The sequence below is a fragment of the Colias eurytheme genome, chromosome 12, assembly GCF_061535395.1.
Source record: "Colias eurytheme isolate Ceu_HAF_F1 chromosome 12, ilColEury1 Martin Lab GWU primary, whole genome shotgun sequence".
NCBI lineage: Eukaryota > Metazoa > Arthropoda > Insecta > Lepidoptera > Pieridae > Colias > Colias eurytheme.
The window spans coordinates 4,555,286-4,578,296 of NC_142991.1; the positions used below are offsets into that span (position 1 = coordinate 4,555,286).

At 37.4% G+C, this 23,011-nt stretch overlaps 2 protein-coding genes across 3 annotated transcripts in view; both read right to left on the minus strand.

Annotated features, from left to right (window-relative positions):
* Position 1: 1 nt before the first annotated feature.
* Positions 2-2,878, minus strand: Pop1 (POP1 ribonuclease P/MRP subunit). Of its 2 annotated transcripts, XM_090108278.1 has the most exons (4): positions 1,305-2,876; positions 828-1,189; positions 462-743; positions 2-365 (listed from the first exon to the last, which is right to left on the minus strand). In XM_090108278.1, exons 1-4 carry the CDS (start codon positions 2,695-2,697, stop codon positions 66-68), a joined length of 2,337 nt encoding a protein of 778 aa, XP_089964404.1. In that variant the 5' UTR covers positions 2,698-2,876; the 3' UTR covers positions 2-65. The 2 variants fall into 2 exon arrangements, with proteins under 2 accessions (XP_089964404.1, XP_089964403.1); XM_090108277.1 differs by having other exon boundaries at positions 462-1,189; positions 1,305-2,878.
* A 7,483-nt stretch (positions 2,879-10,361) lies between these two features.
* The window catches only part of LOC149903942 (uncharacterized), a 61,031-nt gene continuing 48,381 nt past the window's right edge, over positions 10,362-23,011 (minus strand). The window contains exons 3-4 of the mRNA XM_090108195.1: positions 19,005-19,093; positions 10,362-10,696 (exon numbers count right to left, since the gene is read on the minus strand). Coding sequence (XP_089964321.1) covers positions 10,685-10,696; positions 19,005-19,093 — 101 coding nt within the window. The 3' untranslated portion in view covers positions 10,362-10,684. The remainder of the gene's footprint in view (positions 10,697-19,004; positions 19,094-23,011) is intronic.

Consider the following 23,011-nt stretch of genomic DNA (forward strand, 5'->3'; position numbering starts at 1 on the left):
GTATATAATATAAATTTTATTTCTGTACAGATAAAAGTTACATTCAGTGTATTGTTAATAATCTTTTATGGATTAGGTATTATCCGTAAACTCGCCAATCTATATTTCCTCGACGTTGGATTTCTTATAAGAACTTTATTTATTTTCAATTCTAATAGTTTCACTAGTGCATTATATGCAATATAGCCAACACCACAGCTCCTCGCTTCAGTGAAACTAAATGAGCCTTTAGTTACATAGCCCATAGTTTGTCGTATACATGAATTTCTAACACTTATTACATTTGATGGAACCCATAGTTCTTGCATACTTTTTACAAATTCTGATGGTTCACTGTGCTGCATTTTTTGTTTCTTATCTGGAATCTGAAAAACAATCATTATCATTAAAAATATTCAATTCTTTCATAAATTACACATGTCGTAAATATCTTAAATACATTTATAAAATAGCAAACATACATCTTTAATTGTTTTTCTAAGTTTTATGCGCTTTCTTCGTAACTGTTTTAATAATTTCTTATTCTCTTTTCGTTTTTCTTTCCTTAGTTTAGCATTTGTGTCTTCATGCTGAGGTTCACAGGGTAATTTTGTTGAAGTTATATCTTCTACATTTGGCAAACATATTAATGCATGATCTCTCATAACTCCTTTCCCTTCAATTTTCAAATAAACAGCAATCAAGCAAGAACCAGTATTTATAGGATGTGCATTAAGTATCTGCTTTTTCTTTACAATTGATTCCTGAAAGAATAATTTATAAATAAAATAAATCATAAAACTCTTGAAGCTTAAACGTTTATGATTGTAAAAGTATGTAAGACTTACCTGTAGTTCATTTAAAATAACTTTATCTCTTAAAATGAAAAACTTATCGACATCAGTGTTGCTCCAATCTTTCAATAAAATATTCCAGGGACATATAAAGGGGTTTGATATGCCCAATTTCATATAATTAACTCTTTTACTAGGTGGACGTCTAAAATAATGTTCCTTTAACTGGCTTTCAATCCTCTTCTCTTCTATTCTACCAGAATTAGAATCTGGTGAGAAATAGCATTCACCCATTTCATGTGCTAAGTTTTCTGTTTCCCTGAGTCCTCCTGTTCTCGCTCCAAACATAACAAATGTTAGCCAAAATGGAATGCCATAGCCTGAAGGTACTATTATATCCCAACCACTTCCATAGCCTAAAAAGTAAAATCTATTTTTGTACAAAAGATAATATTAAGAATAATATGAAATGTCTGAATTAGGTATTAATTAGTGTGTGATCTATTCATGTTTTATGTATTTGATGCTTACCAATTTTTTTAGATTCTGAATTTTGTGAACCTGCCTGTTGAATTAGTATGACAGGAATGCTTTGTAAAGCTGGATCATCTTCATTCACCTCCCCAGGCACAATTTCTGTCATTGTTACATGGTCAATAAATTTAGTATTTGATACAGCATTTTTCTTAACTATATTACAAATATTTTCATCCCATAAGGGAGATGAGGAGGCACATGATGGTATACTGGTTAAATTTTCTTGACTTGTGCTAGGCTGTTTTGTTTGCGCTTTTGTACGTTTTCTTGGGCGACTCCACCTAGGATCCTTAACAATCAACCCAATAACTATCCTCGGAGGCACTTGAGCCGGAGAGAATAAATTATTTATACTAGACCAGTAATTAGACTTGTTTTGTAGATCTAAGTTAATATTACTCTTCTTAGCTACAGCCACCCATTCATTAGAGTCAATATTTTTTATATCTGTAACACATTTTAGTGAATGTGTTAAAACAGCATGGCTTTTAGGTCCAGTAAGACGAAATCTATTATAGTTTCCATACATTAGCTTTATTTTCACATTTAACAGTTCATTTGTTAATTTTACCCGTTTATTATCATTGTTTTTAGCAACAAATGCTGTTGAGCCTGTGATAACGTCATTTAAAGTAGACTCTACTTCTTTTATTTGAGATGGATGAACAAATAATATAAGAAAAGGCCGTGACTCAGTTTGCACCCATACAAATTCTACTTTTCCAATAAAATCAAATGGATATGAATTTGGATGAAAGATATTTATATAGCCAGATCTCAGTCCAGATGAGTAAGCTTTAGCAGATATACTTAATCCACAAGATTTATTTGTAATGCAACTAAATAATTTCTGAATGTCTGCAACAGGCCCTTTAACTTGAATGGGGATGTAGTATGAAATATCCTGCAAGAGGCAGTGTGCTGAAGAGGCTCTGTAGCATGCTCTAAAAGCCTTGTCACATGGCCTATGTGCTAGTCGGTAGCCCCATCTCTCAACCATATGAAACCTTTTAGCATGCCAAATGTGTGTTTCTAACCACACAATTCTTCGTTGTCTCCTGGTGTATTCTTCCAGCAGGTTGGCTGGTCGGCGTCTATACTTCCTTGATGGTCTTTTTTGTTTAGGGGGCAAACCATTCTTTTTTAATTGCTCTAAATGTCCCTCTCGTAACCTTCTTGGCATTCTCTTGCAATTGTGGCTCATAACTCGTCTACGCATATGAACAGGTAAAGCTTGAAATATTAATTTAGATTTAACGGGCCGAAGTATACTTTCAGTCATCGCTGCTATTTCAACGCTCCTCGACGCAGCAAATTTAAAACTGTTCGCTGTATGCGGTAAGTGCTCCGTGCCACCTAAAGTGGCATCAAACTCTTTGGAATCCATGTCCGTTTAGTTAGCGTGTTATAATCTGAAGGAAAAATGAATATTGTGTGTGAAACTTAAAAAATTACGAGTAAATGCATTGATATTTAATATCAACATTCAACACATTCCCACTTCCCAGTTTCCCACATGGTTATGACATATGTCAAGTTGACGTATGTCAAATATCAACTGACATTGGCACGGTAACTGTTGCCATTAAACTGTTTATTAAAAGAAAACATTATCTATATACTCTATGATGGGGAAATTCATGTTTCATTGAAATGAATACCATGTGATTACGCTGAACTCAATACAAAGGAGCATTTATTAGCGATACAATTACTGTATCGAAAGCTGACATATTTTTTTACACGCTTTATATTAGCTTCACCTGTATGTTTGTTTGTTTGTAACCGACTTCTTTGGGCGCGATTTTGACCCACTTTAAATGGCCAGATTTTGTTCAAACTTTGTAGATTTATTGAGGACCGATGACAATACACTAATTTGATAAAATTTTCTATTTTTTAGTTCGGTTTTCTATAAAAAGCGTGTTTTTTAGTTTTTTTTAACTATTATTATTATTTGTTATACGACACTGTAATGTTTGTAAATAAAAATGAGCGTGCGTGCCGTGCACACGTGTCAGAACTGAAACTTTAATGGCAAGATTGAGATATATTAACAAATTGCATAAAATTGGTTCAGTAAATCTAAAAGAAATCTAAAATTATACATAAACTCAGGTAAAATGCCCATACATTTTCTTTTTACTCCTTCAACTTTAGTGCGGTAAATTATAATATTAAAGTTAATGAAAATCGGTTCCGATTTCAATTTTTTTACGGAGTCATGAAAAAAGAATCTTAACTTATGAAATTCATGTGTATGTGTTAATATATTGCTCAGAAAGCGATTAAACTTAACCTACATGTCCTTATAGAAAGATCAAGAAATCGATCAGTTTAACAGATGAAAACCAAATGCATCACCAGAGTGTGAATTGATATTTATTTATAGGATATGGATAAATAAATTCGGTGTATCTGTGCAATTATTTTATTAAGCTTTTTCCAAGGAACTGCTGCACTTAATAAATGAAGATTCACGGCAATCACATAATTGTGTTGTGTGGATGTTTGTAACAGCATTTTCTTTCCATAAGTAATGATAACACGACTCGACAAAAAAATTTTCGTTCTTTGTCCTAAAGTTTATACTATTATTTTCCAGTTAGTTATGCACAAAAACGAAAAGAAAATACCTTTTTTCGGTATAAAGTTTGCTTTTGTGATAGTTATAATAATAATACAAATTTTTCAATTTTTTCATAAATTTAAATTTTTTAAAAAGACCGCGCGATGAGAGTGGGATATTAACGTTTACACTGTGCCGCTAGATGGCACCCGAGTGGTAAACAACCATCAGGTATTATTTACAAGCCCAGAATAACTTAAAATGTCGTCACGAAAGTGAAAATACGATGCTGATGCATTTTGTTTTATATGTGGTCAATTTATTAAAGTTCGAGACGTGAAATATGAACTAAAGACATCTCACGTTCTCTGTGAAGCCTATGAAGCATATTTTGACTGTCCTGTACGGAATCAAGATAAGCCATGGGCTCCACATGTTGCTTGTAGATATTGTAAAAGGTGTTTGGAAGGTAAGGCAAATTCCAATTACAAATTTTAAGGCCATGGGCTGCAGGATGTCAAAGTACATATGCTGCATGCTCATTTGGATAAATTTAAAAACAATATGGGATCCTATTCCGAAGAGCAAGGAGAACGTTTCCATCAGGACATCATGAATTTTGAACAACGCTATCAAGGCCAATACAATGAAAACATGATGGGCGACTATATTTGGGGTTTATTGAGAGAAAGTAGCTATGAACATAAAAGAAAAAGTAAAAATGTGCACTTTTAAGTTATTTTCCACTTTTCTGTAAGCTAATTTGATAGTAAAACTCAATAAAAATATTAAACATTTTTATTTCAATAGTTTTATTTTCAATCAAAAATTAAAATCCGAGATTTTTAAAAATTTCCTTCAATCAGTCTTCTAAGCACAAAAGCAAAGTTTTTCATGCCATATATTTTTTTTCCGTCTAATTAGGGTAATTGCGCTGGTTTGCCGTCCAGTTTTGGTTTTCGTCCATTTGACTGACCTGCTACAATCACGTGCGTAAAACTTGAATACAAACCTACCTTTCCGCGCAAGTTTGCACTTTTTACGATCCTTAATGTGTAAGCAACAGTACTATCAACATCAAAATTTGATTTGACAAGAAGAGAGTTCAAAAAATTAACGTAAAAGTGGCCGCTTCCCATCCGTGCCTTGCAGATGTCATCGCGCGAGAGAAAAATTTGCCGGCGAGAAAAGTTCATGGTAAGTTAAATCACTGTTTTAGCTAGTTAACGTAATGTTTTTGGTACGTATGTTTAGTTATAAGCCTATTAAACGCAATTAGAAGTGTTTATCATACTTTTTTTATAATACTCTTCGAAAAATTAAGTGGACGGATACTAGGTTACCAAATTCTCAAAATATTTGGTTTTCGTCCAAGTGGACGAAAACTCAAACAGCTACGTGAATATTTGTTAGGTTCTTTTTACTGTATCGGACCTTTAAAATACTGAATAGTTGCTCCCGAAGTGATCTTTATTGCTATTAGTTTAGATTTTTTGGTTTCCGTCCACTGCTTTGTCAGTGCTGCCAAAATAAAAAAATATTTTAAGAAGTGGACGAAAACTAAATTTAGCTTTAAACGTTTTAGTTTTCGTCCATGAATGAGTATTGGAGTGGACAAAAATAAAAAATGGCTATTCTTTTGCAGTACTTTTCGTCTTTTTTACGTATTGAAAAGTTTTCTATTCAGTATCTTCCTTATAAATAATTGGTGAGGGCCAGAGTTTTGTAGGTACCTAATATTGTCATTCATTCAGTCATGTATCATTCTCCTTATGTGAAGTAGAGTCAATTATTCGTGATCGTGGCATAAATGGGGGTAGGTCAGACATAATACACTGTATTTTTCTTGATTATCATTCACTTGAGTACAATATGGGGGTCTTCAAGCGAAGAGTGAACGGGTACCTTCTAGGGAAGCGCGCTCCATCATAGGCCACATCTCAGCTTACCATCAGGCGAGATCGTGGTCAAGCGCTTCCCTATCACACAATAAAAAAAAAAAAATAAAAAAAAAACTTGAGTATCATCTTTTATTCTAGGTCTGTTTTGCCAATGCAATATTTTTTTATTCTACTTACTCAACGTATCCTAAGAAAGATCTTATTGTTTTTAGATGGCCTCGAAGGAGTCTAAGAAAGCTAGAAAAAAAACGCTACGTACACTGAAGAATCTTTAATAAAGGCATCAGTAAGACAATAATGCATAGTTCAGTAAGGTATAGTATAGTTTATTTTAGTAGCTAAAACGTATTATTATGGCTGTGTTTAATATAGTACGTTTTATTTGATAAACAAAGTATTAGAATGAATATTTCTGTTTTTTGATGTAATTTCTCAGTCCTATAATTATTACTTTACTAGCGACCCGCCCCGGCTTCGCACGGGTGCAATGCTGATACTAAATACACTACAGAAAAAACTGTGAACGTTGTTTATAAAAATTAAAAACATAGCGTCCCGCTCCGGCTTCGCACGAGTATAAAATAGATAGCCGGGCGGCTGGCCTGTAGCGCTGCAGCAAACGTACGTCCCGCAATTTTTAAATCTGTAATATCTTCGAAAATATTCACTTAAATCATACGGTGTAAAGCGCCATATAGATCTATATTAAATGAACAATGTATTCAAGGTATTTAATTCGTTAAAGATTAATGCTGTATTGGTTAAAATCGCTTCGAAAATTAGCCATTATTTGTCGTAAAAAGTAAATGACAAAAAAACGTTATTGTGGGTTATCCATAAGAGATAGACATATACTATCGCGGACTTTTCTGTAGACCTTTTCAATGTGTATAATACTTAGTACATTATTTTGATAAAACTCGTAGGGTTCAGCCTGCGTTTGCAATGTAAGAGGATTTTTTACGACATCACATTAGAAACCTCAAAAATAACAGTACTTCTCCACTATTTAATGGATGTTATTATACATAAAAACCTTCCTCTTGAATCACTCTATGTATTAAAAAAAACCGCATCAAAATCCGTTGCGTAGTTTCAAAGATTTAAGCGTACAAAGGGACATAGGGACATAGGGACAGAGAATGCGACTTTGTTTTATACTATGTAGTGATTCATTTACATTGTACGCATTCCTTTCTTTATTACAGTCATCACTAACGCATATAAAGACTGCCAAGTGCTACATAGATCTCAGTGTTGACTAGTTATATTGATTATTATTAGTAAAACTAAACCTGTAAGGTAGTGAGAAATTGTGATGTTGATTAAATAAAAGTATATATTTACCTGTAATTGGTTTTTAACTTAATAGTTGACCTACCCTCCTTTTTCTACACGGTGGTCGAAAACTAGCTTACACTAGGACGAAAACCAGTTTTTTTGGACGAAAACTAGCATTTACCCTACTTTTGCAGAAAATAATTTAAATAAAAAGATACGTCAAAATGATTTATTTTCACTTAATATTATCTTAAAGAAGACTATATAAGGACTAAATAAAAATATTATATGTTTAAGGAAGGGTGCTCCAAAATATTTATTTCGCATCACAAAGTTGGCAACTCCCATAACTGGACGAAAACCAGCGCAATCACCCTACGACCTAAACTACGAAATTTAATGCTTTGCAAACAAAGTCAAATTTCATGGTGACCCGTTGTAATCGATCCTTCAATTTTTAGCTTATTATACAGATGTATCTTCATCTATGCATCCTGGGAACAGTTTAAAAAAAAACTTTAAATTTCCTTAACTACAAGTTGGAGTACAACAATTTTTGTTAGGTTTTTATTTCTAAGTAAATACTTTTACAAAAAGTGAAACTTAAATTACTGTTAGTCATCTGTTAGTCGTGTTAGTGTTAACGTATAACGTATTATAATAATAGGTATTATTAGTCGTTATGGATCCCTTATTGGGTGAAGGCTCCTCGCTCTTTCTCCACTTATGCCTGTCCTAGCCACATGACAGCCAGCCTTATTATTATGGTATACGTATAAATAAACATAAATTATTAATACCAAAATTTTTGTTCTTCTTCGATTTATCTTTTCACCATATCTTTCAAATTGCTAAATCGATATCTACATAATTTTCAGTGGTAGATGATCTATAGAAAACGAGATTTTTTTGTAAGCTGAAAGAGAAATAACATACTTATGAGATTATAATAATACATAATATTATGTTAACATTACCACGGATAATGTACTACAATAGTAGTATAACTACAAATTGTACATGTACATATTGTACATACCTACAGCATACTCTTTAGGGAGCGTCCATAAATTACGTGAGGTATTTTTGTCCATTTTTTGACCCTCCCTCCCCCTCTGGTGAGATATCATGAGATTTTATTGAACCCCCTCCCCCATCCCCCCATCTCACGTGAGATTTTTCAAAATGTGGGTTTCTTATGTTTATTTGTCATTGTAAAAAGAAAAAAAATTGCTTCGTGCTTTTGTTTACGACTATGTAGTTAAAAATAGTAATTAATATTGCTGAAAGTTATAATAAGGGCCGATTTTTCAATGCTTGGATAAAACTTATCCGTCCAATAAAGTATTACACGATAATATTAAAATGTCACGTAAACTGTCAAATACGGGCAATTAGAATACGTTTTTAAAATGGTAGTTTTATACATTATTCCACAAATAAGTTTTATCCAAGCATTGAAAAATCGGCCCTTAGTTGTTATAACAAGGTAACAATAGAATATTTAAATCTTAACCGTAACATTAAAATCTTAAGCATGTTATTTGGATTAAATGGACCAAAAGAGTATAATTTGTTTTGTTTCAATTTAAAAAAAATTGCGTGATATTAGCCGACACCCCCCCTCTCCCCAACGTAAGGTTAGATGAGATTTTACTCGACCCCCTCCCCCCCTAAAACAACTCACGTAATTTATGGACGCCCCCTTACAACAGTCACATTATATCTACAATATACATAGTTACGTTAAAGTGATTTTTGTTAGTAACTAAGTAAATTTTAATAATTTAATAATATTCTTTTTATTAATCAACAAAATTATAGTCAAATCTTATTACATGTAAAGCTGTTGGATTACCAAAAATAATAAATAAATAAATAAATAAATATTCTATGGAGTAGGTTTACAAATTCATTAACTTATACTATAGATACAAAATTGGGGCTGTTTCTTTTTTCTTTCAAGTCGAAACGGAGCGATTCTATGATATAATTTTGAGTCTGGAGAGAGTTCGGTGGCTAGAGAGACCTCTGGTAAAACATAATATCCATTAAAATAAGACACAAACAATAATAATATTTTTAGGTTCTATTTCACTTTGATTATTATAATGATTATATGTACTGCTCAGTACCCAGCTAATTAATGTGTAAAACCCATAGAAATCTAAATAACAAGACACATAGAAGTGCTATAATGTCATAATTCGTATGAAAACCGCTGTTCCAGCATGCAAATGCTTTTTATGAATTAAAAAATTGAAAGAATAGAAAACAATCGATCACGAGGCGGGATTCTGGCCCGGCAAGGCGAAAGGCTGGTTTGAAATCCCGGCTGGTGATCGAATTTTTTTATTCTTTAAAAATTTCTCAAATAATTGATGTTTAAAGTAAAAAACCTGACAACACGTGCGTGCATTTTTTAACTGCCATGTCAAACAGCTGGTTCTTTAAACAATAGTTATCTATAGTGTCGATGAAAATGAAACTTAAATATTATACAAACAAAGCATATAAAATTACCTACAGTAGAGCCATTTTAATAGGCATTCGACAGTTCAACAAAATTCAACAACGTAACCTAGTAACGACGACATAGAATAACATGAAATTTCGTTTTGTTAGAACTGCACATTTGCTTAACTTTTTTCAATTACGATTACATATTTATAAAAATAATGACCGATACAAGTAATTTTAAGATTTCATTTTACTGATAAACCATACTAAACATAATAAACAATTTCTGAATTGAAGAACTGACGTCGCTACAATTTTGTGTCAATAAACCTTTTTTCTTTTTAAATACCAGAGACGTTACTCTAAGAGCCAGCGCGCACGAGCAACTTTGTCTCCGCAACTATTTTGTCTCCGCAACTATTTTGTCTCTCCACCCATGGGCTAGTATGAAAGTGCGCGCACGTAGCGACGCAACTCCCCATACAAATTGATGGGAGAGACAAAATAGTTGCGGAGACAAAGTTGCTCGTGCGCGCTAGCTCTAAGAGCTCTAAGAGCTAGCGCGCACGAGCAACTTTGTCTCCTCCTGTCTTTGTTACCTCTCTTCGAAGATAAAATTGATAAATGTCAAATGTTGCCTATTAAATTGGCTCGACTATAAGTACCTACAATTGGTACAAACATATTGTATGTCTTCAAATTCAGTCTTCTTTTCTCTTCAATAAGATGTTGTCACGATGCAGATGTCAATGTCGTCTTCTTTATCAACATGGGAACAAAATCAGCTTTCACAATGATCTCAGAATTTAAAACAATCTGTCAAATCATTATGAAAACCAGTTTCGTAATTCCTCATTGCTTCATCCGCTTCGGCTTCTTGTGATCTTCGAACTTTCTTCATATCTTAAAATACCTTATTATATCGACAGCTACGCTTAGAAAATAGTAAATGATTTACGACTTTAAAAAATGAACTAACAAACAAATGTAAGAATATAAACACAACAGCGAGGCACAATAGAGGAATATGAATGAATTTGTCATCGCTCGATTGGCCGAAGTATGCGGCAGGAATGGAATATGACGTGTAGGGACGCTCCCATTAAGCCGCCATGACATCATGCTGACTCAGCCCGGAATTCGCCACCAAGCATCGCCCCGATCTAGTGCCCGATCTGTAATGAAACAAACTCCACGTTATTAAAGCATTATAAACAATTATTAACGATTCGATTTGAGTGGCCGCGTTCACAAGGACCCTATTATTGCGCTCAGTAGAGCCGTCGACTAATATAGAAATAAACGAAGGCGGCAGGGCGTACGGAGCATGTTAAAGTTATGCGGGTTCACCCACACCACGAGTCGACACTAATTAGGCAAAACGGAGTACGCCGGCGCTGTTGGCCATAAATGGTGCGAAAAAGCGCCTCCGGCCTTGTTGGGGCGGTTGCGCGGGAGTCGCGGCGCCGCTACAATTATTTCACTTATTTATTGTCAGCCCATATCTACCTATGCCTTTGTTAAAACTTACAATCGAACCCTAAGAAAGAAGAGTATTTGCAAAAATATATCAATGACATCGCCATTGTCTTACAACCATTGTAGCGTTTCTCGACTAAAACACTCGCACGTTTGACAGTTTATATTAAAGAAAATTGTGGGAGCGCGTTTAGAAATCTAAATAACTATTGAGTGTTGCAAAATTGTATAAATGATGACTATTAACTGGCACTGTATAGTAATGGGCGGAAGGCCTGCATTATGTCGACAAATATGTACTTAGATTGTAGGTTTGTGTGCTACAAATGCTACAATACCGATGACCTGAAAACAGCTTGTGTTTGTTGGGAATTAAAATCTGTAAAATTGTTAACGGTATACGATGTATAAAATTTGGTGAATTTCTTGACGGGCAGGAAATAATAATCTCAAAAAAATGAATATCGCTGTTTAAAGCAAAGGTGATGCGATGCAGGGAGGCAATGCAGGTGCGCACAAGGCTGCCGCGTGACGTCACGTCCGCACGCTCAATGGACGCGCTATGTGGGCCACACGTGTCACCGGCCCCCTCCCCGCACCCACCAATACTGCTCTAATTGCTGACAACTATGGGAAATAGCGCAAATGTGTCGCGTATCGCGGCCCATGTTACCTCGCGATAAACGCCGTCTTCGCAAGCTTCGTAACCGGAAGCGTTCGACTAAAATCTAGCGTAAAATATAAAACCCATGGTACGGGACAATGGTATGTAGCCGGTGAAATGACGAAACGAGAAGCGACATCGCGACAAGTATGTAGGGCGACTGGCGAATGACAACGACGTCTATTAGTGCGGGCGACCGCTATAGACATGATTCTGACATTCTGACAATTCTATTCTGAGTTTGCGAGCGTCTGCATGCTAATAGCATTTAGCATAATATATGAACCGTGAAATTCGCTTTGTAAAATTGCATTGCGTATTACAATTGTGTACTGAATGCATTTGCTTAACGAGATAAATGTTTTATGGATATTTGAAGTCACTTACTTTCTCATAAGATATAAACAATAGTGAATAGTGGTTTAAGTATAAACATGAAAATATTGCATATTATATAATTACTTCCTAAAATCATACATAGATAATAAAATTCCAACTTCTAATAATTTTGACAACACCACATTTGATTTGTGAGATGAATCATATTATCACCGCAACGATGATTTACCTACCAAGTTTACGAAGCAAACTTTACGCCCAACACTAAAATATTAGATATTAAATTGAACGATAAAATGCCATTCTATTTTATGTCTCCATTCATAGTGGCAGTGGGTCAGATGTAAATACATATACATTCAAGTATAAATAATTATCTAGCTTTAAAACGAGAATTTATAAGGCTGTATAAGAGGTTTAAGATCGGTATTCAGTAAACAAATAAAGAAGAAAGTGGTCGCGGCGAGATGTTATCACTTATCAATGTTTATCTCGGTCGGTGTTATGGTATGCGCAGGTATAGAGATAGGGCGAGCATTCCGCGTTTCTAACGGTGTGTTATTTCGCCGATCACGGCGGTCGGCGGCGTGAATGGCCGCGAGATGCAGCGCAGGCTGCAGCGCCCCCCTGCTCCCCGCCGCCCGCGCCCGCCGGCAGCGCCCCCGCCCCGCGCGCGCCGCCGCATTCCGCCGCACAGGCCGCTTGCGCAACCTCCGCCACATTCCATTCATAGCGGCGCGCGACTCAATAACCGCACCGCGAGCCTCCTACTATTTGAACTGAGCTCGAGCATGCCTTCCCAGAATGGTTAAATGAGCGCAGTTTTTGAAATTTTAGAGCGTTACGCCACATTTCTTTGTAAAGTTCACGGCGTTCGGTTGCCGTGAATTCCGCCGGCCGTTGACCCGCTCGCCACGGCTTTCTCTGCCTCGCTGTTTGCTATTGGAACGAATCTATTAATTGGAGAAACTCGGTTCACACATGAACGTGGAAAGTAGACTGAATAAGCTCGGCTAAGTTTGAAGATTTCATCGGAAAAGTCTTTTGATAACTTTTCAATATTTGACACACAAACGGGACAGATAAATGATCGATCGATAAAGTTGTGTCGTCGCATTCACGGCAACAATACCGAAGTATTATGTTGACAGCGTGCGACTTTCACACGGGGATTTCCCGATATCTGATAGGCTTGAATCTCGCGTTCGGGGACAGGCGTGTGGGAATATATCTATCATGTTATTGTGAGCTCACTTATGTTGCCGAATTTGATACTTCCCAAATCAAAATAGACGAAAAAAATAACTTTCTAAACAGATAGTACCTACCAGCAGTAATATTAGTAATGAGGCTAAACAATTTGTATATTCTATTACAGTAAAATCGCGAAATCAATCATGATTAAATCTGCCAAACTCCCGATGTCAACATTAGAATCAGTGCAGCATCGAGGCACGGTGCAGCGCGGTGAGTGCAGCATTCCCCTCTACCGTGGGTGAAATGTCACCAAACAGCATTCCGAAATATTTGAAACGACCTTTATGGCGCGAAAGAAAGTGTCTGGAGTGCGGGACGGGGGGAGGGGTACTCGCGACCGTGGGACAGAGGCGCGCGCGCCAGTCGCACGGCGCCCCCCGCCCGTACCGCACCTCCTGCATTCCATTGCGCCTCCCTCCGAATTTATTCAGCCGCGACCCGAGCTGACCGTCCGACGAATCCGACCACCCTTTACAATAGATTTCGCAATTTGATAACACGCGATTCTGTGTTTTTGTATCTTTGTTTTTTCATACTTTACTTATCATCGCTATGTACCGAATTGAGAACGGCGTATAAATGGACACCCTCTAAATTTTTACATAATTAGCATGGAGTGGTGAAGACGTTAATTTATTGCTTGAACATATAAAGAAAAAGTTTATATTAGTATGCCAACTAAGTATAAACATACGATGAATATTTTCCACACTCGTATGGATGTAATTTACTGGCCGTTACTGGGCCTATTTTTCTATTATAATATTCCCATAAAATTTACATTTCTGCACCTGTAATTTGATTCTCAGGCTATAATCTTGAAAGATTTAGTGTTAAGTACCTAATTTAAGAGGTTTACAAGTGGAGTGGAAATTGCGTGAAGATCGTCGGGCGTAGCGTGTGGCGTGTGGCGCAACTTGAAGGGACTACACAGCTTCGAGCGTCCGATTTTGGCGAACTAGGAGCTCGTCCGGGCAGCGGAGGCGGCGTCGCAAATAGCCCGTGACGCGGCGGGCGCTGCACTTTCGCGCGGTCATATGCCCGGCGCCGCAGACGCTCGTAATCGTCTCTATTTAAATACGTCGACGCCGGCGGGGAATGTGAGCGACAATGCACGCGTCAACGACCGCTCGCGGCGGAAGCACACTTCCAGGCGGAAACTTGCGCCCGCGCCTTAAGGGATTCGCTATTTATAATCCCAGGACTGATGTAACGAGTAATCTCTACACGTGTAGCGGCGGAAAGGACGAGAATTGGATGCGTATGCGCATTCTTTGCTGTTGTGACTGGCTTCATTATATTCATGTTTTACTCGTAATAACAATTACATTCCAACCTTATTTTTCTTTTACTCTGTAGTATACTTTGTTATAGTGTTGCAAGTGTCCCTAATCTTATATATAAAAATGAATCGCAAAATGTGTTGGTAAGCGCATAACTCGAGAACGGCTGAACCGATTGCGATAATTCTTTTTTTATTATATTCCTTGAAGTACGAGGATGGTTCTTATGTAGAGAAAACGTAAATATTATGTACCACGGGCGAAGCCGGGGCGGACCGCTAGTAGATATTAAAAATGTTCGATATATGACAGGATATAATAATAATACCTATAGGTATATCAGATGATAATATTAAGATACCTCATTATGGAATCTAAAGCGTCTGAGCTCGCAAACCTATGATCATAAAATAATGGTCATACATCAATGTCTAATTAGAAATAATTACCGTATAAACGGATATCAATAAAAACGTAATAAGCAGGTTGATCCACAAAATAGCTAACGATATCTTTTAACAAGATGCCTGAAAAACTGAACGATCAATCTGTTTATAATTGTAGTGATGCTACCGTCGCCATAACGAGTAGCTTCGTAATAACTCAATCGCTTTGTTGCAAAGCGGTAATCAGAAAAAATATGTTCTCAACGCGGATATCTCTCATAATAGAAGCGATGGGAAATAGCTTGCTATTTAGTGAAATACCAGATACAAGTGACCGCAATACCACTGAGTTGATAAATAATTTAATACGTCATAACGTCGCCTTATAGCTTTTATACAGCGTAACGTTCTCAACTGTGAACGGAATTCTAATAAGAACAAATGAAATAGTCCGAGTGGCACACTGGTACTAGCTAAACGAGTATGTTTATTATCAGCTACGAGATCGTTGTATCCCCTTGCCTCGTTCCGGTCGGAGCGCATCCGTTGGATCCCCATAAGGAGGACCCGCACTTAATTATTATACGATACTATCTGTTACCGAAATACATGTATGTGCACATCGCAGAACTATTTCATATTCAATTATATTTCCTGATTCTTAATGACCAACAATTAGATGTGGAGATATCTAAATAGAATTCCATTTATTTATAATTTATAGTGGACACTAATATGATTATTATACTGTTTGACGTTCGCTGTTTACGCATGTGAAATGATTTCGAAGTTGTTCTTGTATTGTTCGCTTGTTTGTTGTACGAGTAACACTTTAACCAATTAAGAACTATTTTTTATTCAAATGTTTTTTTTTTTTATATTGATCATAGTGATAACTCCGAGATTTTTGTTGTAATTTTATAAGCAAGTAATAATAGATAGTTTCACAATTTACTTAGCTAGAAATAATAGATTTTTTTGATACATTACGTATTATATCTAAATTACATGAATTGTTTATGAATAATAGGTACCTAAAATGTAAACCGAACACAACCGTTTACAGTAAGCGACGTTTAGCCGTAATTGCCGTGCATGTTTTAGTTACAAAGAGCCTATAACTACATTAAGATTCAATTAAGCCACGTTACAGTCCGTCATTTTCGTAATTGTCACGATATCGAAGTTTAATATGTATTAGGCGGTGGACACAGAGTAATGGTTGGTACGTGATCGCCATACTACACGCATCCTAATAAATGGTGTTATTATGGAACAAATTAAGGTACAGTTTCTAAATGTTATGGTGATACCTGAAGAATCAAGAGGTGTGCTAAGATTTATTGGGGAATTATATGACTAGTACTTTTAGTAGGGATAGTAATGAGAAAATAGAGGACTATTTGAATGACTTTGGTTTTAAAGACATATTTTTATTAATTGTTCAAATTGTTAGAAAGGCAAATTATGTGTTAATAGAAGTAGAGAGAATGCCTTCATTAGTAGATCGCAAGAAAATTAACTGAGGCATATATTATGTTGGTACCATTAATATCATAAATTATTAATATTTAATTTGATTTTAAATTAATTTACAATTTTTATTGGAATTTCCTTGATACAATTATAATATTAAGAGTTGTCAAATGTCAATATTGTACAGAAACGTTTATAAAAAAGTTTAAGATAGAAGAGAATTTAATTTGAGTGAAAGTTGCTGTATTAAAGCCTTTCGAAGGCTGCTACGATAATGCTACGAAAGTGCTACGAAGTCATTATGATAAGATAGAGAAAGGTTTTATTTATTTAAGACATTATTTTCTTTTTATAACAATTATTTCGCAAATGTTTAATATAATCAAAACAACGTGTTGTCATCATAACATTAAAATCTCGATATTTTAAGTGCAAATATTTTGTTATTACATAAATGCACAACTCGGACTGAATAATTTTGCATTCATTACACATTCTTGTCCATTGCATTCCAATTACCGTGTTAGTGATTTTACTAATTACTTAGAAAAACATGCAGCTTTATATCAAATAACAGCGGTGTATCATTTTCAATCAGAAAAATATTTAGATTATTTCTAAACGCCACTATGTTTATATTCTAGGAAAGTAAAATATTCAGTGTCATCAATTTATAGTGAACTTTAAATTATAGAATGTAGATATATTTATTATTTTACAACCCGTAACAAAATTGATTCAGGAAAGGTAAATATTTAAATTATATCTAATTGTTGCGAACAATGTAGTTCAACCATAAATCTGTTTTATTAAAAATTCGAGGCATCGCATTACGCATACGATTCAAAACTAGCATCACATAAATGTGCGTACATATGTAGTTATACGTTAATCCGATGTACCTACAGACTACAGACTACAGAGCAGTGAGTAGGTCGCAACTCGCAAAGCGGTGCGCACACAACAGATGTAAAACGTGACACAGTTTCAGTTTTCAGGACGGAAAGTGTGTCTAGGCGCTACATTCCGTATTGTTTTAGTAACGACAATGTGTGGCGCCAAGGCGCGGCAGCGACATGTTTTATTCAACGCGGGCCACGACCCGCGCCGCCCCCCAAATTCTGTTAGCCTTGTCTCGTCCCGCGCACCGCCGACTCTAATTACTTAGTAACATGGCCGACTTTACTGTGTCACGATTATTTCGATTATCGGTAAAGTCAACAAGTGGAAATAGGCGACGGCCGACACAGAAACGAATATCGCCACTCGGAGGATATAATTGGTATAATGAATGGGTTTCGGATGCTAATCGCAGGTTCAGGTGCGATGGGGTGGCGAGGGGGTGAGGGTGTTGGAGAGAGGAGGGTAGGGGGGGCGGCGGCTCGGGTGTCGCGTCCATAGTGCGCGCGGCACCTCCGCGGTGACGGGGTCAAGGTTCCACTGGCGCCTACCTGACGTCCAGACTTTTCTAACTAGGACGGCGCGCCGATTGCCGGGATTTATCGATATTCCGCGCGAAAAATGTAAATAATGTTTAAAAGCTAAGTGATCATACATTATGCCCACCTACTTGTGTTGATATAAACTTTTATACCGCGCAGACGCTATTGTATAATCTGTATACAAATCAATTTGTATGTCTAGACTGTGGATGGAGGTATTACGTATTTTTATATTTTAACATGACTAAGATTCGACAGCTCGAAATAGATTCGACCACGATTCGACGTTTCGGGCCCTGAAATTTTGTATAAGTACATGAAAACGAGCGCACACAGCGAGATGGGAGGCTCAGTTTAGGTGTGAAGGTCAATGACCGATAAGGTTTGCGTTACGTCGACCTCTTTTTCTCCTCACCGCACTATCGCCAAGCGACCTCTTAACAAAACATGTTGCCAAATGCCTCGATCTGCAAATAGCAGAACGTCGATTTAGCTACGAACTTCGTCAGAAGTAGTCTAATTGCTGTAGGTACCCTTGTTTATAGTTTAAAGGTAAATGTACTGGCGACATTAAAAGTTTTCTAATATAAATATATTATTTGTGTCATTCGTAAAATTTAAGAATCATTCTATTACAAAACATGTCTGCAGAAAGCGAAAAGGCCATTTACAAATCCCCTGCTAATTACGTGTGCACCCAAATAAAGATTTGAATTGGCGGTTTAACATTGTTGATACGTTGTAGTTTTGGCGCAAGGGGGAGCCTATCGCGCGGACGTAAGGTGCACCTTATCGCACCATTGTTCGCCGACGGATTTATAACTTCCCCTTGCCCTCAATAAGGGCCCGTGACCTGCCACCTACTCCTAAACAATACAAATAACCGTTCCATTTGTTTATTTCACCACCAATTTAGAACCGATGGCAAATAAATCATTCCTGTTTGGATGTTCTTGTTGGTTTTAAATAGGTCTGATTTGATATACCTTCATACACAGAAAAGAAAGCGCCTTTAGTAATTTTATAGCAAATTAAACATAGCAATATATTTAAATTGATAAATATAGAATATTTTGTAAAATAAAACATTATATTTCTATTCGCAGTATTGCATCTAAAATAGATTCAACAAAAGAAAGTACCAGCTTTTTACATACCTCTGTTACGGTGACGTCGGATGAAAAATTTAGCTGATCATTGTCCCAAATTCGCTCGCCTAGCGCGCAATGTTGTAGTGTTGCCAGAGCTGAAAAATTACCAAAAGAAAAGTAAATAATTGTCGCTATAAATGATGTCGATAAAAATGCTAATTAATGAACATTATTACATTGGGAATAAATAAAGTGATGTTTTCCCAAGAGTTGAGACAATCAGTGAGAAGTGTCACGACATCACATCGGTATCGCGGTGAGAACAACAATTCAGCTGTGGAATATTACCATAGCTTTTGTTTATTATATAAAACTATTTGATTATGTGATCTCGATATTATGTACATCTCGATACATGTCAATTATGTACATTTTTTATATTTTTAACATTTCGTAGATTTAATTTCAAATGGGTTATTTGTTATATACTAAAAATTAATCTTTCTATTAATTAAACAATTTTCGATATATATTTAATTTATACGAAAAAATAAATCCTACATTAAAGATCGACATAAAGAAACATGAGATTATGTGCTATGGCTATAATTAATTATCAATACAATCATTCCTTAAAAATTCGAAAATCAAACATATCTACTGAAATCTAAAACAATAAAACAATAGTGTTCATAATAAATAAAAAGTCAAATTGGCAAGCACACAATCATAAGACATTAGACGTGGAACATACATTTTGCTAGTGAAGGTTGTGAAGGCGTTATCTATGAGCGTGTGATGTCACAAAGCGAAGACAGGCGATGTAGGCAGCGGCAGCAGTAGGTACCTACGAGAGGAATGCGGCGCGGCGTGCTAGCCGAGTAACGGTCCGCTGCGATACCTCTTGACGTTCCCAGGCTCAGCCGTGCCGATCGCCGGCCCGAGATAAGCTCTGCTCCTATACGAAACCCAATAAGCCGTTTCCTTGAACCGCTCACAACAGTACCGCTCCCGTCAAAAAAATGACCAAAACCGAACAAAAAATGCCCGTGAATAAGGCGGGAGCGCAAAATAAGAATGACCCCGGTTCTGGGAAGGCTCGGCGCCGGTGCAGTCTTTACAACCTTTATAATGATCGCTTTTTGTAAAGCGACCCTTAATGGCTTATCGTGGGGCTGAGAACTGGCGTAGTGAGACGTGCGAAACAGCCTCGTCTCGCTGTCTCACCCACCTACGTGTACTTTCTTTAACGGATAACGTTTTACAATGCGGTTTGCGCCGGGCCGTTTGTGTACTGGGAGAGTATGCGACACTCGGCATATAGATCGGTGGAATGGCTTGTAATGGTTAATTTTGGAATCGTGCGTCGAGCAGGACATATCCCTCGGTGAGAGGAAGTGGCGAAGGAAATGCTTATGAAACGTGCGCCCACGCCGACGGCTGCAGCGGAAGCGGAGGCGCTCCGCTCATAGTTTGGCGGTTGTAGGCGTCACAACCGAAACGTCCCATATTCAATTGATGTGGGCTTAAATTAAACGTAATAGAATGAGCAAATATACGGAGTAGGACCGGGCCTGGGGTGCGCTGTGGGTGACAGCCGACGTCATTATTAGCCATGAGTCAATGATCTAACTTCTAACGCATGCTTCTGACGTCGACGATACCTGACTCATGGTATATTCACATCTGTGCAAAAATATATTTCATGTTTCTCCTAATTACCTATAGATAATCTACAAGAGTTTCGCTGATTGTCACATGACTTAGTTATTTTGTATAATACGTTTTATTTAATAAGACTGTTCTTAAGAATTGATTAAAATTAACAATTAAAATCTAATGCAATAAGTCAATATTATGAAAGTGACCGAGAAAAATGAAATTCAATAATTGCTAACCACAAAGTTGAGGAATTTACAAACTATGTATATTTCAAGAATGGCAACTTATTTCAAAAGCTTTAAAAGTCTATTGAATTATGACATTGTTAATTGATTGATGTTATTTTTAAATAGGAATGAGGGTTAGCGTAGACGAGGGCAACGAACAGACAGGGGTGATGTTGGAGTAAAGCAAAACTAGAGCGTTGAGAGTGCGAGCAGGACGCACGACGTCACGGTCTGTGACGTACGTCCTGTCGATAACGCGCCACCATAACTACACATCTCATTGTTTCAATTTATTGCCTACGCATGAGAAACGATTCTTATCGTTTCCATACTACAATATCTTTTGATCACTAATGACATGTTTTTGCCGCTTCTACTATCGATTCAAAAATTGAAGGTAGATGCGAATTCTCAAACTCTGAATGGTCGTCGAGCATTCGGAATTGGAATTTCACATTTAACGTCGACAGTTTCCAACAAAAGCGATAAATAGTATTTCTAATCTTACATTATTTCCTGTAATATTCCTCGAATATGGGAAATAAATTCACTATGTAACTCACTTTGCACACAATATTCACATTGGAACGGATATGGCAGAACTGAACTGTACGTCAATGACACTTGTTCTAGCACTTAGCACGAAGTCCGGCCTGAACTAGCGACGTTCACTAAACAGCGCGATAATTCAAAAAGAAGTCAGAGGTTACGATGTTATCGATGGAGACATGAATATTCGAAGACGCGAGGGTCACGAGTGAACGGTCCGTGTAGCATCGCGCCGCGGCGTGAATGGAACGACCGACATTTTATGAATCGAGAGCCGTCACTCATTGACCTGAGCGATAGACCAGCGAGCGGGGAGCGCGCGTAGCCGGGCTGCGTCCAGGGCTCGGGCCCGCGCGCTCCAGCGCCGGCGGAAGTGACGTTCCCGCGGAACATGGCGGCGCGCGCGCAGGAATTGCGCAGCTTACCTATCGGGACGTCTCCGCCGCGGTAGCTCCAGCGCTACCGACCGCCTGCCCGACCCGCCACTTCGCGATCGCACCGCGCCCGCATGCGCCGGTACCCGTATCCACAAAAGTGCGCGCGATCACTACTTGCGAATAAATCGTTCGCACTGTTATCTAAAAATATTCGTGTGCGACTGCGAGCGGTCGGAAGTCACAGGGAGAACCGACGCGGAGCAACACGCGCGAACTGCTTCCCCGTCGCGGGGAGACTGAAGAGGGCAGGCCGCGCCGGCGCCGGCGGAGGCTCAGCCGCACGCGCACTCCGCTGGCCGTCCCGCTCGACCCGCGGCCGCGCGCGCCGGAGCGAGCGAGACGGCGGAGCCTCATTATCACAGTGCCGACTCGTGAACACCAATAAACCGAGGAGTAGGGACAAAATATTCGACCTTCACTTTACGTGCACCCACACATGCGCGTTCGGATCGCAACGCACGCGCACACACGCGCGCTTAGCCTCGCAAATTGCTCGCTCGTCGTCGCCGCAGCGTTCAGACTGCGCTGTTGTGCTACACTTGACAACTTTTCCAGAAAATTGACATGCATCACACTCGTGAACAAACCGTCCCCACGCCCCCGGGGCCAGCGCGGCCGCCCGACGGGCTGGGGCTTGCACTTGCGCATACCTCAGGCCTCGCAATCAGCCACACACAACACGATTAATCATCGAATTGGTGAAAGAATGCTAAAATTACACAATGAATTGCAAATCTTCGTTTGCTGAGTATCTACTAACAAATAAATACAACTGATTAAAACAACCATAAACTTTGTTTAAATAAATTGAACAAATTTTTAATGGTTTTTGAACGTACATTCAAATTAAAGTTATCACAATTAATGTGTATTAATTTTATTTGTAGTGGTTCAATACACTATTCCAATTTTAAAAGCAAAGTACAGAATTCATGTTAACTTGTCTAACTAAAAAGAATCTTAATACATTGCAATAAAACACAAATTCATATGTCGTTTCGGCCAGATCAAGTGATTAGCAGTTAATTTTTATTTCAAAATAACATTGAGTTAATAAAAATACACTTTAATAATTGTTAGGTACTTAGGATTTGTAATATTATTAATTGTTTCATATTTTATAATAAATAACTATTTCTAAATATATTAAGGTAGGTACAGCTTGAGCTGTTTCAATGATGTTGTCAAGCATTTACAA